The sequence below is a fragment of the Citrus clementina genome, unplaced genomic scaffold (genome assembly GCF_000493195.1).
Source record: "Citrus clementina cultivar Clemenules unplaced genomic scaffold, Citrus_clementina_v1.0 scaffold_8, whole genome shotgun sequence".
In the NCBI taxonomy this organism is placed as follows: Eukaryota; Viridiplantae; Streptophyta; class Magnoliopsida; order Sapindales; family Rutaceae; genus Citrus; species Citrus x clementina.
This window is the reverse complement of record NW_006262022.1, coordinates 3,898,139-3,914,401: the sequence shown is the minus strand read 5'-3', so window position 1 is coordinate 3,914,401 and position 16,263 is coordinate 3,898,139. Positions and strand designations below refer to the sequence as shown.

General features: G+C 32.9%; 4 protein-coding genes across 7 annotated transcripts; all 4 read right to left on the bottom strand.

The window, feature by feature from the left end:
* Positions 1–64: 64 nt before the first annotated feature.
* Positions 65–1,995, bottom strand: LOC18035596 (B3 domain-containing protein At4g01580). The gene is made up of 3 exons (XM_006423049.2): positions 1,757–1,995; positions 321–645; positions 65–214 (listed from the first exon to the last, which is right to left on the bottom strand). Exons 1-3 carry the CDS (start codon positions 1,829–1,831, stop codon positions 93–95), a joined length of 522 nt encoding a protein of 173 aa, XP_006423112.1. The 5' UTR covers positions 1,832–1,995; the 3' UTR covers positions 65–92.
* A 5,072-nt stretch (positions 1,996–7,067) lies between these two features.
* Positions 7,068–9,110, bottom strand: LOC18034633 (B3 domain-containing transcription factor VRN1). 4 transcript variants are annotated; one of them, XM_024179958.1, is made up of 5 exons: positions 9,022–9,110; positions 8,730–8,923; positions 7,779–8,319; positions 7,529–7,701; positions 7,068–7,442 (listed from the first exon to the last, which is right to left on the bottom strand). In XM_024179958.1, exons 2-5 carry the CDS (start codon positions 8,808–8,810, stop codon positions 7,200–7,202), a joined length of 1,038 nt encoding a protein of 345 aa, XP_024035726.1. In that variant the 5' UTR covers positions 8,811–8,923; positions 9,022–9,110; the 3' UTR covers positions 7,068–7,199. The 4 variants fall into 4 exon arrangements, with proteins under 4 accessions (XP_024035726.1, XP_024035725.1, XP_024035724.1 ...); XM_024179957.1 differs by having other exon boundaries at positions 8,730–8,914; XM_024179956.1 differs by having other exon boundaries at positions 8,730–9,110.
* A 268-nt stretch (positions 9,111–9,378) lies between these two features.
* On the bottom strand, positions 9,379–12,035 carry LOC18035646 (B3 domain-containing transcription factor VRN1). The gene is made up of 4 exons (XM_024179955.1): positions 11,795–12,035; positions 10,254–10,863; positions 9,980–10,167; positions 9,379–9,885 (listed from the first exon to the last, which is right to left on the bottom strand). The coding sequence occupies exons 1-4, from the start codon at positions 11,924–11,926 to the stop codon at positions 9,622–9,624; spliced, it is 1,194 nt and encodes a 397-aa protein (XP_024035723.1). The 5' UTR covers positions 11,927–12,035; the 3' UTR covers positions 9,379–9,621.
* A 1,834-nt stretch (positions 12,036–13,869) lies between these two features.
* On the bottom strand, positions 13,870–16,129 carry LOC18033701 (B3 domain-containing transcription factor VRN1). The gene is made up of 4 exons (XM_024179954.1): positions 15,851–16,129; positions 14,644–15,286; positions 14,360–14,550; positions 13,870–14,287 (listed from the first exon to the last, which is right to left on the bottom strand). Exons 1-4 carry the CDS (start codon positions 15,986–15,988, stop codon positions 14,009–14,011), a joined length of 1,251 nt encoding a protein of 416 aa, XP_024035722.1. The 5' UTR covers positions 15,989–16,129; the 3' UTR covers positions 13,870–14,008.
* Positions 16,130–16,263: the final 134 nt, after the last annotated feature.

Sequence of the window (16,263 nt, the reverse complement as noted above, 5' to 3'; positions counted from 1 at the left end):
ACTGAGGACGTCACATGATCAAATTTTATTAAGAGCTCACCACATAATTGAGTACTGTCGTTGACCCCATGATACACAAGAACGAAGGATTTTCAAGCCGAAACCAATCTGGAAGCACAAATTATTCTTTGTCTTTCTTCCACGGAAAGAAACTTATATGCTCCACTAATACAGATCCCCATTTCTTCAAGCACAGCCACAAATTTGTATTCATCTGCAATCATTGAATAGGTAAAGCAAAAAAATAAATAGATTTTTATAAACATTATTTTACAACACAAGTAATATACATATACATATACATGAAGAATCTACCCCACCTTCGTATGCAACCTTCCTCGGTTTAATCTTTTTACCATCATTCTGCTTTTCATTTTCCGGTTCTGCACAAGTATACTCAATCTCACAGGCAGTCTTGTCAAAAATGAGAACATCAAAAGTTGAATTCTTTGCATATTCAAAAACCAAAAAGTAATCCTTTAATATTGAATGGTTTTTAACAAAGTCATGCCACCCATCATTAAACCAGATCTTTCTCCCTTCTCTTGTCAACCCCACTTTCCAAACACAGCCATTAGGAACTCTGAGTGTAGCAACATCACAAAGTTCATCTCCAAATTTCTTCACAAAATCTACTGGAATCCTCTGCATTTATAGATTCCAAAAGTGAAAAATCAACTAGAAGAAATGTTTCCATGATGACGTTGCAATCATAGATTTTAGTCGCTATAAATCAATAGTTATGAATAAAAAAGATGTATACCCAAGAAAACAGTTTTGGTAAAGTCTTTTGATAAACAAGACCACTACCAATGATTCATTTGACTTGAAAGCAGACCAAGAGTTGGTAACATGCGTGTTATACAATACAACAGACAAAGCAAAACTGATTTTTTATCAAAGAATTGAGATTGAATCTGGATAAAAACATGCAAAACCACAGAGATTTCATCAAAGTTTTTATAAAAACTCATCATGTGAAAATGACAACTATGAAACAATCAACTGCTGTATGAACTCCAGTATATATGTATATAGGAGAATATTTTTCATTCTCAACAATCAAGGGAGAAATTTTTCAAAAAGTCTAAGAATCAAAATTCAGATTGCAAAAACAGTTCACTAATAAGTGGTTTGTAGCCCTCAGGTTGCTTAACCGAGTGGTTTTGAAGTATTTTTATTTAGTTGGCCACTTAAGTTTGAGTCCTCCAAGAAATACGGGATTAAAAAATTTGAATTGAGCTTTACACATTCTCCTGCCTTTCCTTTGGATCCCAAAATGTCACATGAGATTTACAAACTGAACCCATTTTGCTAAGAAAAGAACGCACCAAAAGCTAACAGCTTATTTTTATTTTCAGTTTGTTTGCTAAAAATTAACTCTAGGCCATCAAAATATTAACCAAAAACCAAATAAACATAACATGATAAAGATAATGAGGTATGATATTAAAAAAAATATATAATAAAATTTCATGGAAAATAAATTGTTTACTGATACTAAAGATGATTAAACATGTAAAATAGTTTATCTATTTACTAATTTATACAACACAGCAAACTTGCTACCCCTTCATAAAATCAAATAAGCATCGAAATTAAAAAAGAAAGACTGAAATAACAAAAGACTCCCCACAGTAATAAATTCCTAAAATGACCTCTCCTACATATCACATGCATCATATTTCATGGTTTGTTTGTTGGTATAAACCAGCAATAATGTCAGCATATAAAGAAGAAGAGTTGTGTGAATTACCAGCTTTTTGTCTTGAAGGGTTTCCTCAATAATTTTGAAGAAACGGAAGGGCTCTGCTGTTATGCTTTCAGCCATTTCTCTGTAATATCATTTGGTTTTTGCCTGACTAACTTGAGACTTGCTTTGACATCTTTAACCCATTTTCTTTTGTGACGTTCGGTTTCTTTACTTTTTTTGTTTACTTCAATCGAGGAAGCTATCAAAGCATATCACCGATACAATTTTGAGTTCTTGCCATGTATTTATTGCTTTTTGACATATAAATTTATTTTAGGCAGTTGAACTGGCCGACTATTTAAGGTCTCGCGGCCATAAATTTTTCCACGCCATCCCTTGAACCCTCTGTGCTTTATTAAGATAAAGAAAGAAATCAAGTGCTTGTCGACAAATTTGTTGGCATGTTGGCATTGTGAAATCCTTTATTTTCGTTTCGGTTATTAGGAATTTGTAGTGTTTGTAATTGTGTAATTATATTTTGTTACTATGTACTTAAGATTTGAGTCTCAAGTTTTTATCCTATATATTGTATTTAAATGTCTTATATCTCCGCCCTATAACAATGTATTGTTGACCAATTTACAGTTGAACATAAATTATAGAGCCTTTGCATGGCAAAATTACGCAACTTCTATAATTTTAATATGACAGATACCGTCTAGCGGTTCAGTGTGTGCCGGATCAAGAATAATTTTTTTCTACCGCAAAGACTAGTGTATTTCCCTTATATGCAAATGCTTTGCGTAGTTGACTTTTCCCACATTAGTTAGAAACTGGTATCTGTCATATATTATATCTCCTTATTTCTGATTCTTGCTCCGAAAATGCAGCCTACCCTCCTTTTATGCTAAACCCTTAGGACCATGTAAGTTGGACAGGCCATCTTTATTTGGTACCTCTAACCAAGTAGCTGTGAGAAAATTTGGCTGGCACACACTGGACAAGCAAAAATATTAGCAAGTAAAATTTTTTCAAACGGTAACGTGTGAAATTGTACGATAACAAGCTACTAAGTACTAAGAACTCGCCATATAAACATCCATGAATGAAGGATTTTGAGGGTTGAACAATCAGAAAACGTAGACTAAACTCTGCCGTTCTTCAACCGAAAGATATCTATGTGCTTTACTAATAAAGATTCCCCTTTCTTTAAGCGACGCCAACAACTGCAATTCAGTGAATAAGTGGATACATAAGCATACAATGAATAAGAGAGAGATTTTGTGAAAATTGTACAATGTAAAGAATACATAAGCGTAAAGAGCTCACCAAATTTAGCACTTTCACTCACTTCATCACCATCTGAAGAATGTGTCCCAACTTCATATTCAGAATTCTTGAGTTTACTCTCATTCTTCCTCTCATGCATAGCGGCCTCAATTCAGTACTGTCAATCTTCTTGTTTTCAGGTCCATAACCGAGCTTAACCTGATTTTGCTTTACTGGAGGAGTATTCATTTTGAGTGTAAGAGCATCAACATTTTGCTCATTATTTGATAATTTAAAACAATATAAACCCTGCAACTAAACTAACAAATACTTGATTAACTAACATTTTACGGAGCTTGAAACAAAAACAAAAAAAACCATATAAATCTCCCAAGATGCTGTTTATTCTGTCTTTTAACCAATAACCTGCAAAAGAAAGGAATAAATTAAGTAAAACATACCAGTTTGTTCTCTTCAAGCGTGGATGGAAGAATGATCATGAAGAAATGTGAGCAAGTCTGTCCCAAAGAATTTGATATCATAGATTCTGCTCAACCACTGGAATCCAGTTCCTCAATTTTTTTTCATAGCTCAGAAACTATTTCTGCTTGATCTTGTGAGCTGTGATTTGCCTGCAACTTAATATACTGTCTTGACTCTTGTGTAATCTAAGGGACCGGTGCTACTCATATATCCATGTTGTAGCTTTTATAATCATAATAATACCATTTAAAAGGATCTTCGAATGCTCCATATATTATTTGATGAACCAATGAATGAGCAGGTTTTTTTGCTGGCATTGACTCCAACTACTCTGCATTGAAATTTCGGGCCCATCAGCTGCTGGTAGGAGCCAAATCAAGACTACTTTCATTTTTTGGACCAGCTTTATACCACAAAATAACCCTCAAATGTTGAAAAGAAAATGGCCATGCAAGTTCATTCTTACTCATCCTGGGCTTCACCATAATAACATAATTAACTAATATGCAATCTGCATAGTTAACTCCAAAGAGATTAATATAATATGGACATATGTTTCGAGGTCTTGGCCAAAAACACAAAAATTTGGCCCAATAACGTAAAAATTGTGTATGGTATATGTAATATATTTTATTTGAAATATTTATTTTTTGCTTAATATTAACATATGCATAGAGAGGTTATTATAAAATTGAAAATTGAAAGACCATTAGCTAAGTTAAAATAAAATTAAAAGTAGTTCATTTGTCACGGATTGCACTTTTAAAAAAATAAAAAAATTTACACTTTGCAAAAAAAAGGGAAAAAACCACACCTTCAACATTCTTTTTTATTTTTCTTTAATAAAAATAACTATTTCAAAATTTCATTTTAAACATGAAGAGCCATCTATTTTTCAACGACTTTACATCCAATATTTAAAATTTTAATTTACAAGTATGCCGAAGATGATTGGTCATTTGCCGTTTTGTAGTCAAATGATGTGACATTCGGTCTAATTACAACAAAACGACATGATATCCATGTCAACTTCACAAATGATAAAGCATAAATAGTATATGCCGAAGCGTATTGTTTATGATTCATCGTTTGAATTATAAGAAAAATAACACGTCATTTAGATGATAAGTGCGGACATGATGTGATAGACAATTAGTTTTCTTGAAAATGACACGTCATCCTACAAGTTAAATTCTACACGATTTCAATGAATGTAAGAGGCCGTTTATTTTTTAACAACAAATAAAATAATAAAATATTTGAGTTATTCATGTATTTTTGCATGTTTAATGGTTTGCTTTCTAACAATAAATAAACTAAGAAAATATTTGAATTATTCGTATATTTTTTCATGTTTGTTTTCTTGAAAATAAGTTATTTGCATATTTCGGTAAAAGTAATGAAAAGACTTTAGTTTCGAATTCATATGTAACTACGAATATATAATCACTTTGCCTCTCATTGGGCTCAATCTAAATTTGGGCCAATAGTGCAAAAATTGTACATGTTATATGTAATATGTTTTATTTGAAAATTTTAAATTTTTTTCATAATATTAATATATGCAGATGGAGAGATTACGTATAAATTGAAACTTGAAAGATCATTAGCTAAATCAAAATAAAATCAAAGATAACTTGAATTGCACTTAAAAAAAAGAAATTACTTTGGAAAAATTGAAAAGAAAAAAACCACACCATGGAGATTGCTTTTCTATTTTTCTTTAATGAAAAATGATTATTTTAAATTTTAACTTAAGACATGACGAGTTATCTATTTTTTAAAGATATGACATCCAATATTTTAAATTTTAATTTACAAGCATGCTGAAAACTACTGATCGTTTGTCATTATATTCACAAACGATGTGGGACATTTTGATGAATTACTTAAAACGACATGCCATTCATTTCGCTTTTACAAACGACAATTCGAAAAGTCAATGTGTCCGTGCATACTCGTTACCATGTGATTTTTGTATTCTAGAGAAAATAACACATCATTTTCGGTATTAGCATAGAGACGACATGCCATACCATTAGTTTGCTTGACAATAAGACGTTATCTAGCGAGTTGAATTCCACATGATTTCAGCGAATGCAAGAGATTGTTTGTTTTTTAACAATTAAATAAATTAATAAAATATTTCAGCTATTCACATATTTTTTTCATATTTGTTTTCTCCAAGACTTAAAATAAGTTATTTGTATAAAGTAAGAGAAAGACTTTATGTATATATACATATTCCAATAAGTTTGTAAGGGCCAATAGAAGGTTTTAGAGTCATAAGATGAAATTATTGGGCTAGAGTTGACCTCAGCAACTATGTAAGCCCTATGCTTCTTTCCCACTAGTTGCCCTAATATAAGAAAATGATCTCTTGGCTACACAACGGCTCATTGTAAATTTGGTCCAGTAGTGTAAAAATTATACATATTATGTAATATGTTTTATTTGAAATGTTTATTTATTTTTTCATAATATTAATATATGTTGATAGAGAGACCATGAATAAATAAAAAATTGAAAGTCCATTAGCTAAGCTAAAATAAAATAAAAGGAAGCTCATTTATCTTGAATTGCACTATCAAAAAAATAAAATTATAAAAATTTGTACTTTGCAAAAAATTCAAAAGCAAAAAACCACACCGTCCAGAACTCCAGATTGCTTTTCTATTTTTTAATAAAAATGATTTTTTTAATTTTTTTTTAGACATGACAAGTCGTCTATTTTTTAATGAGATTACATCTAATATTTTAAATTTTAATTTGCAAGCATACTAAAGATGATTGGTTGTTTACAGTACTATTATCAAACGGTGTGACGTTCAGTCGAAATACTTTGCAGGGACAAGACATCCGCAACACTTTACCAACACCAATGCGTAAATAGTATGTGCCGAGGCATATTATATACTTGTAGTTGTTCATTTTAAATTTAGCCCAATAACGTAGAATCATATATGTTATACATAAACATTTTATTTGAAATATTTATTTTTTTCATAGTATTAATATATATGGATAGAGAGATCATTTATAAACTTGAAAATTGAAAGACCATTAGCTAAACCAAAATAAAATCAAAGAATTTTTGTTCATCCTAAAATGCACTTAAAAAAAGAAAAAGAAAAGAACTTGTACATGGTAAGAAATTGAAAAAAAAAACACCATTAGCTTTGCTTTTCTATTTTTTATTTTTCTAAAAAACAACTATTCTAAAATTTCATTTTTGACACAACAAGTTGTCTATTTTTCAATGCCAGTATATCCAATTGACACGTCATTTGTAATTTTATTACCAAACGACATGTTTTTTCTGTAGCGTACATGAAAATGACATACCACCACAACTATTTTTATAACCAATAAAGCAAAAATAGTATGCATCGACGCATAAAATTTATGATCACTCATTTGAATTTTGGGTGCAAGTAACATATCATTTGCGTGATCACCGCAAAGACGACACGACATCCGCATGTTTTACTACATAATAACACATCGTTTATTATGTTGAATCCCGCATGATTTTAATAAAAACAAGAAATCTTTTATTTTTTTAACAATTAAATAGAATAATAAACTATTTTAATTATTCAATATTTTTATACGTTCGATTTCTCCAATACTGAAAGTAAGTTATTTGTAAATTTGTATAAAACTAAGATAAAAACTTTAATTTGAAAATTATGCTTAAGCACAAATATATACACATATATAGATATAATTGGGGCTTCATGATCTCTAAGATTTACTCTGATGATGCATGTATTGAAACTTTCAGAAGAATGTCCTTCGCCTTTATCAGCTCGAAGACACACACATGTCCTTGTTTTAGATTCTTGTACTTCGAAAATGCAGGCCATCCCCCTTTTATGCCGCAGCCGCTGGACCATGTAAGTTGGGCAGGCCACTCTTTTCCATCAGAATCTTGCAATTTGATAGATCTGGTACCTCTAATCAAGTGCTTCTTGGAAAATTTGGATGGCACATACTGCACAAGCAAAGAGATGGGCAACTCAACATTTATCAACGGGTAATGTGAGAAATTCCAAGATCACGCTTTTACTGAGAGCTCACCATGTAGCTATATCTTTTCTTGGACCTTAGAATATCCACGAATGAAGGATTTTGAGGCTTGAATAATCTGACAGCAGTAACTAAACTCTGTCTTTCTTCAACTGATAGATACCTATGGCCTTCACTCATGAAGATCCCCATTTCTTCTAAGGAAGCCAACAGCTCATGTTCATCTGCAACTCATTGACTAATAAGATAGATTTTGCAAAAATTGTACAATAAAAAGAACACATAAGCATAAAGAGCTCACCAAAGACTTGATCACCATCTGAAGAATCTGTCTCAACTTCATGATATGCAGCCTTTTTGAGTTTACCATGCTCGTTACCATGCGTTGGACACCGCTTTTTCTCCCTGCTATTTGTAGCTGTTTCCAATTTGATACCACCAATCTTCTTTTTTTCAGGTTTGGAACCGGGCTTAACCTGATTTTGCTGCACTGGAGGAGTATTCATTTTGGTGAAACTTAGAATCTCAACTGAATTTTCAGTTTCCATTTCATCTCCCTCTTCGCTTTCCGTTTCTTCATAATCATATGGATAATCAATCTCGCATGCAGTCATATCAAAAACAAGAACATCAAAGGTTGAATTTTTTGCGTACTTAAAAACCAAAAAGTATCCAACAGCAATGGAATGATATTCGGCAAAATTATCCCAACCATCTTGTAACCAAATTTTCCTTCCATCTTTCCTCAATCCCACTTGCCAAACACGACCGTTTGGAACATTGAGAGTAGCAACAGCAGAGAGTTCATCCCCAAATCTCTTCACAAACTTTCTCGGAATCCTCTACAAACATTGAAGTCACAGATATAGCAGAGATCAAAGTTACAAAACAAGAAAATACGTCTTAATACCAAAACAAAATGACTATTTTGATAATTTGATGTGATCTTTTGATATGCAGCATCAAACATTTACACTGAATAAAAAGATAAACATCTCTCAACGAAAACTAGAGTAGCTCATCTTTAATATAAACATGATACAGTGATACCCAGTAAAGAGAAAGAAACTTGTTCAGCAGATTAAAATTTGAAAGTAGCCTTTTACTAGATCATAGTATGAAGCAGCAGAATATATATATATATATATATATATATATATATATATATCGGCAACAGTACTATAAATATCAAACTGAACAAATTAGCCAACAAAGAGGAGCACAATAAGGAATAAGAAGAAGAGTGAGTTACGAGCTTCTTCTCTTGTAGTGTTGACGGAAGAATGACCTTGAAGAAATGAGAGGTTTCAGCTCTCCTGTTACCTCCAGCCATTTGTTTCACGTTGTTGTTGGCAACAATGGTGTAGAGACCTTTTTGGATAAGAAACTTTTGCTTGATTGTTGATGCACCCTTCAATTTCCACCTGTTATTGGGATCTGTAAAGACTAGTGGCGTGTCAGGTACTTGCAACTGTTACATGAAATAAATGGTCATCATATAGTATGTTTAAAATGGAAAAGGGATGATATCATCAATCTTATACATTTTGAAGCTCAAAACCAAGTGTCGTTTGGAGTCAATTCTAGTCGAAGAAGAAATTCATCTGTGTATTTAAATTGATATTGTGGAGGTTCAAATGTGATTCCAATATCCAATTTAACTCTGCATGTATGCAGTCAACTAAATTTGTGAACGACTTTATGGATATGGGATCTGCTTCATTCATATGATTTATTTTTACCAGGTTCATTGAATATCTTTATTAACCTTCTCAACATTCGGAAATTATCCAATTGCTGATGCATATCTTCGGGCATGGGGTACCAGAAAACACAGGACAAGTAAACTCATGCCATATATAACAAATGTATACACGACATGATTTTAATGACACAGATGCACTGATAAATTCTCCGCTCTGTAAGAGACTCAGTTTGCTTTCACATTTTTAAACCAACAGTGCAGTCAACATGTAAATAGAAATCCAACACCTATTAAACTCAAGAAAATGCATCAGAAAATATGGCAGTCCATAAGCAAACAGCAATATCTACATTCATCTCTAATTTCTTAACTCTGTTTTGCATAACCACCAAGTGTTTTATTGTACTTTCTCTCTTCGCCAAAAGTCTTACATTGGCAGTTAATACACAGGTCTTGCATCTTCAAGAACTCGAAATATGGTAGCTTTCAATGTGACATCATTTGACTTAATCAGCTCGAACACACAAACATCGCTTTCGTCTAAGTTATTCTCCCACACAAATTCAGGCCAGCCCTTGCTGAATTTAGCTCCACCATTCTTAAAAATACATCGAACAGGCCACTGCTTCCCATTAGAATCTATAATTGTGATGTATCCCTTGATGCCATTTAGATACTTTCGGGCAAAGCTGGTAGGAACATGCTGCAAAAACAAAAATAAATAAATAAACAAATTGCCCAGTTCTATAATAATGGATTCAAGAAATTTTATTTGCAGCATAGTTCAAAGGACTTACCAAAAGCAATGTCCTATATACATAGGATGGTCGCAAGATAACCCTGAATAAAGGATTATTCGACTTGTACATTTCAGCTGCATGGACGGTTCTCTTCTTTTCTTCAGTCGTTACAGCTCTCCACCTCCTCGTATAAGTTTTGAAAGAAACTCTATAGGAAGGAAACTCTGCTTCCTGTTCAATTTTGCCTAATGGTTCATATACACATTCAAAATTAGTGATGAGATTAGCCAATAGTAATACACAAAATTGCTTCTAAATGCATAAAGCATACAATAATTGGTTATTTGTCCTGGCCCCGAGATTTTTCTTTTTGTGCCACAATTGAAATACAGTCCAACTTCATCTGATGTATTTTTGAACTGTATTCCTTTATCTTGAGGACAATGAAATGCTGTTTCCTGATTATGTTCATCCTTTGGTATATGCAGGTACTCTATTTTAACTCCAGATGTAGAGTCCTTATTGCACTTGTAGCATACACCTTCATCTAAGACCTTGGTTGCTGGAGAAAAAGGATCCGGGCATGGAGCACGCAAAGGTGGCAATATTCTGAGAGAGCTATTTTTTTCTTTATCTTTCTCAATGGGTACATGGCATTGCTTGCTATCACTGGGTTCTTCCAAGCTTGGATACTCTATCTCAGAAATTGCTAAATCAAATATGTAGACATTGAAATTTGAATTCCCTTGGTATTTGAAGATCAAAAAGTACCCAGAATGAATGGAGCAATGCTCTATGAATTCATGCCAACCAATATCAAACCACAACTGCTTGTTGCATTTTTTTAGTTCCACAAACCACATACGACCACTGGGAATTGTGAATTTCGCAATTGAAGAAAGTTCATCTCCAAATTTCTGAACAAACTTGTCTGGGATCCTCTGCGGGTGCAAAAATTTATCAGATTCTGCAACAGTACCACCAATGAAATGTCTACAACAAAATATATATTGAGCATTGCACAAATGATTCATCATGAACATTAGTCAGCTTCATTGAAGTAGCAGCAGCATGAGATTAACAAAGACGACATAACTTCATAATTGAAAAGGCAATTGAAAATGAAAAGATAACATTTAATGAAGAGCAGCATGTAACCAAAAGTAAAATATATCCTTAAATGGCTAGCATAACAATGGATAGTCAACAGAAATAAAAGACTCCTCCCCCCCTCCCCACCAACAGATGATAAATGCAAAAATACTTGATATGAAATTAAAAGAAGACAAAAATTAACACTCAACGAAGAGCATCAAGTGTGTATAGCATATTAAGAGAACAATGGCTTCTAATGATGACCACAGTATTTAAATGTTTGATAAACACCGACTTTTACTTGAGAGCTAATCTTTACCCTTGCTCTCCCACAATTCCACTTATACTTGAAATTTAGTGGTTACTGCCCCCGTCTCACTAGTGCAGCTGTGACTTCAAAGCCACAGCACCTCAATCCCAAAGAGACCCTAAGCATAGCTCAGTCTCTGAAAATGAAAATAGCAGGAACCACCGTTCTTTCAATTAACCAAGTCATGGTCTTAAAAAACTTTTCTGGGACTATGATGAACAGGCACTACCGACAATTCTGGTAAAAGCAAGCGCACATTTTAATCTTCTCAATTTTCCCAGATCATTAAAGATAACAAGAAAAGAATCATCAAGAAATTTGAGACAATCAAATTTCCCACCAGCCAAACCAACAAACCGGACAAGCCGTTAACGCATTTTATAACTTCTTCCTCAATTTTCACACCAAACAGACAGAAAGTCAAAGGGAAAGTAAAATAGAAGAAAGTGAAATAAATTAACAGTTACCAGCTTCTTGTCTTGGAGAATGGAGGGCACAATTAGCTTGTAGAAAATGCAAGACCTCTTCCCTTCCTCTTGCAAATATGGCGCCAGTGGCCGTGACATTGCTTCATCAACGGTTGTTTGCTGTTCAGACATTTTTCATCATCATCATCATCAAGAATTGACTTTCCGATGATCACTATACACTATTTTTACCTTAGTGCTTGCTACCCAACAAGAATGTTGGGAAATGGGGAAGTACAACTGTACAACTGAAACGTGTAGTCAAAAACTCAAAATCCCATTATTATTATTATTTTTAATTTCTTTTCAGCATAAAAAAATCTACTAAAAAAATAAAAATAAAACCAATGAAAATGATCCTTTGACTAGAAGTACCTGGGACCTGTCTATGGTACAGGTTCTGTAACAAACATCTCCCGTCATCCCACCATCCGATTTTCTATTGTTTAGTTTCTCACTCCACATCCAACCACATCCAACGGCTGATGCTGCAGTCTGTAGCTTACAGATTCTGTAAGCTAGTCAAGTCCCACTGAAAATATCGTAATGCTAAGAAGCATAAAACATGTTTCCCAATTCTCTCATTCCACGTGGATTTTGAGTTCAGCTAGAGGTCCATATGTCGACTAAGGTGGCGTTTGTTTTTTTGTCTGAAATCTGAATAGACCTGAATTAATCTGAATTTTGAATAGATCTGAATGTCTGAATCTGAATAATATGTTTATTTTTTTTGTCTGAATCTCAGAAAATAAGTATTAAGTTGTTTGTTTTTTTCAATTTAAAAAGTTGAAAATATGTACTTTTACATTTGTATCCTTATTAAATTTTAATGTCAAATAAATAATAAATTAAATACCATAATATTTTAACATTTATAAATAAAATTATATTCAAGTGAATACATAATTATTTTGAAATTTTAATATATAAAATACCATAAATTTTAAATTTTATCGTATATAATATAAGAAAGAAAGAATAGGGATATTTTTATGTGTGGTAAATGTCTATGGGTGAGTTTTGAGATAGACATGAAAAATAAATTATAAAACATGGATATTTTTTACATTAGCAAGTAATTGACTTAATTCATATTTCTCCATTAAGTAAAAAGCCAAAAAAATTGGCTTATTTTATTAAGTCAAAATTATCTAAAAAGTCTCATTAAGTTATAAAAATAAACACCTCTAATTAACTTAATTAATTAACTTAAGTCACTTTAAGTCATTAAGTTAAAAAACAAACGCCACCTAAGTATCGGACCAATTCAAAAAATTAATCCAACTAATATATATATATATATATATATATATATATATATATATATATATAAATTGTTATCCTCCCTCATATTTGTTGGAGTATATTTTTTTTAATTTTCTTCTAAATATTTAAAAAGATATTCTATACCTTTGCCATTGAAAAATATCATAATCAAGCTCGTATAATTAGTATTGATGTATTAGCAGTCATTATCACATTATTTTATTGTTCATTTCTATAACGACAATAAATAAATATTGTATCTTAATTGATTTAAGAGAAATAAAATTTTGCATCTATAGTCACTTTTCTTTTTTCGATTCTATAACGTTTTGAGAGAAATATATGATTTAAAATATTTTTTAGAAAATAAATATTTGGAATGCTTGTTCGAGAAACATTTATATAAGATTTTGTTTTTTTAAAAAAGATAAATTTTATTTTCTTTTAGACGTTTTATAAATTAAAAAATTCGAATGTGATATGTATAATTGTCATCACCAAAGTAGAGTTCAGAAATAAAATCAACAAACGAATTGCCACGTATGTTAGCTTTCGACTTTCAAGCATTTTTCCAGTTAACGACGACCTGTCGTTCATTCAGCTGGTGACTGACATTGCACTTTCTAGCTTTCTGTAATGTAGAAACATAAAAATCAAAAGTTGGCAGGTCATTTCAGGTTCAGGCAAGAGCATGTATGTAGTCCGATGGTCACTGGAATTTGCCCCACACCAAGCTAAACAATATGATTCATGCGTGTATCAAAAACTCCCAGAAATAGACTTTGAATTTAAATGAAAAACTGGTTAACTGCAAATGAAGATCAGGCCTTCTTAACTAAGCATAACAAAAAGTAACATAGAAAAACAACAATATTTACATTGGTTTCTAGTGTTTTGCATCCCTTCATCAAAACATTTGATCGTAAAGTTTTCATTGTACCAAATGACTTACTTTGAAGTATGGCACTCCTCTGGTCTTGGATCTTGAAGAACTCGAAATATGGTAACTTTCAGTGTAACATCATCTGTCTTAATCAGCTCAAATACACAAACATCGCTTTCATCCAAGTTATTCTCCCACACAAATTCAGACCAGCCCTGGCCGAACTTAGCTTTACCTTTCTGAGAAATGCATCGAACACGCCACTGTTTGCCATTGGGACCTGTAAGTGTCACATCTCCCTGAATACCGTTCAGATATGTTCTTGCAAAGATGCTTGGAATATGCTGCACAAGCAAAAAAGAATTGCATAAACAGGATTGGAATATTCGTATTTAAGGCGTGGTTCATAGGCTTACCAGGAGTAATGACTTGTATACGTACGATGGGCGCAAGACAACCTTGAAGCAAGGATTATCGGACTTGAATATTTCTGCTGCACGCAGTGCACTCTTCTTTTCTTCAGATGTCAGAGCTCGCCCCCTCCTCATATAAGTTTTGCAAGAAGTTCTTCCTTTAGGCAACTCTACTGGTTCCAATTTGTGCTTGCCTAATGGTTCATGAATGCACATTCAAAATTAGTCATAATAAAAGCCAATAGGAAACGAACAATAAATACAGCATCTAAGTACATAGACCCTACAAGAGTCAGTTATTTGTCCTGGCCCCGAGATTTTTCTTTTTGTTCCACCACTGAAATACAATCCAACTTCATCTAATTTGTTTGTAACATTGCTTTTGAACTGTATTATTCCTTTATCTTGAGGAGATTGAAATGTTGCTTCCTGATTATGCACCTCCTCTGCTAGATGCAGGTACTCTGATTTAACCCCAGAGGTAGAGTTCTTGTGCTTTTTGCAGTATGCACCTTCTTCTTCGACATTGATTGTTGAAGAAAAAAGAACTGGGCACGGAGAGCTCAAAGGCTGGGATATTCCGAAAGAGTTATCTTCTTCTTTATCTTTGTCGATGGGTACAGGGCATTTCTTGTTACCACTGGGTTCTTCTTCCAAGCTACTACAAGTGTTGCATGGATACTCTATCTCGGAATTTGCTAAATCATATATGTAGACATTGAAATCTGAATTTCCTTGATATCTGAAGATCATAAAGTACCCAGCACGAATGGAGCAATGTTCTATGAACTCATGCCAACCAATATCAAACCACAACTTCTTGTTGAGTTTTCTTAGTTCTACAAGCCACAAACGACCACTGGGAATAGTGAGTTTCGCTACTGTAGAAAGTTCATCTCCAAATTTCTTAACAAACTTATTTGGGATCCTCTGCAGCGAAAAAATTAACTCAGATTTGTAATAATAATGAGAGCTGTGACAGAATAATATGAAGCATTGCACATATAACTTTTTGTGTAAATACATAACTAAGTATACGCTTTATACAAAAGCTAGCATCCAGCAACATGAGATTACCCACGATCATACAAGCATCTTAATTCAGAGACTAAACGGAAAAAAAAAAAAAGAAAAAAAAAACAACAACACAAACACACACACAGTAAAACATTAATTGCATGCACATTTAAGTCTCTCAAATTCCCCAGATCATTGGAGGTTGCAATTTTTTTCTTTTCCCTTTAATTTTGAAGTAACAAGTAAAATAGTACGAAGAAAATTTATAATCAACAAATAATACAAGTTCAATGCAATGTTCAGAGTGAGAATTGAGGCAGTAAAACTCTGGGGTGTTTCTCTTCTTTTTTTTTTTTAATTTTCCCAACAACCAAACAAGCCGTTACCCTGTTTGCAACTTGTTTATCAAATTTCTGGGCAAACAAACAGAATGTCAAAGGGAAAGTAACAAAGAAGAAAGTGAAAGTAAACAGGTACCAGCTTCTTGTCATGGAGAATGGAGGGCACAATTAGCTTGTAGAAAATGCAAGACCTCTTCTGATTCTCCTCCTCTGGTAAATATGGCGCCAATGGCTGCGACATTGCTTCACCATGAGTTGTTTGCTGCTCAGACATTTTTCACCACCACCATCATCATCATCATCAAGAACTCATTTTTCCGATCATCACTATGCACTTTTATCCTTGGATTAGTGCTACTGCTACCCCACTAGAACGTTGAGAAATGGGAAGTGCAATTGAAACGTGTCATCATAATCTTTTTCACTTTTATGGCAGTAATTTTTCTCTCTTGCTAATATACTAATATGGGATTTTTTTTTCCTAATTTTTTTGATGATGTGGGATTAGATCTTATCTTTAGTGACTAAAGTTTTTAACGTACTCTACAA

Coding starts and splice junctions, on each gene's coding strand:
- LOC18035596 (XM_006423049.2), bottom strand. CDS start 1,831: ATGGCTGAAAGCATAACAGCAGAGCCCTTCCGTTTCTTCAAAATTATT. Junction 646..1,756: donor CCCTTCAAGACAAAAAGCTG/GTAATTCACACA, acceptor CTATAAATGCAG/AGGATTCCAGTAGATTTTGT. Junction 215..320: donor GAGGAAGGTTGCATACGAAG/GTGGGGTAGATT, acceptor CAATGATTGCAG/ATGAATACAAATTTGTGGCT.
- LOC18034633 (XM_024179956.1), bottom strand. CDS start 8,810: ATGGCTGGAGGTAACAGGAGAGCTGAAACCTCTCATTTCTTCAAGGTC. Junction 8,320..8,729: donor CACTACAAGAGAAGAAGCTC/GTAACTCACTCT, acceptor CAATGTTTGTAG/AGGATTCCGAGAAAGTTTGT. Junction 7,702..7,778: donor AGATGGTGATCAAGTCTTTG/GTGAGCTCTTTA, acceptor AATGAGTTGCAG/ATGAACATGAGCTGTTGGCT.
- LOC18035646 (XM_024179955.1), bottom strand. CDS start 11,926: ATGTCTGAACAGCAAACAACCGTTGATGAAGCAATGTCACGGCCACTG. Junction 10,864..11,794: donor TTCTCCAAGACAAGAAGCTG/GTAACTGTTAAT, acceptor TTGCACCCGCAG/AGGATCCCAGACAAGTTTGT. Junction 9,886..9,979: donor TATATAGGACATTGCTTTTG/GTAAGTCCTTTG, acceptor TTGTTTTTGCAG/CATGTTCCTACCAGCTTTGC.
- LOC18033701 (XM_024179954.1), bottom strand. CDS start 15,988: ATGTCTGAGCAGCAAACAACTCATGGTGAAGCAATGTCGCAGCCATTG. Junction 15,287..15,850: donor TTCTCCATGACAAGAAGCTG/GTACCTGTTTAC, acceptor TTTTCGCTGCAG/AGGATCCCAAATAAGTTTGT. Junction 14,551..14,643: donor AGGACAAATAACTGACTCTT/GTAGGGTCTATG, acceptor ATGAACCATTAG/GCAAGCACAAATTGGAACCA.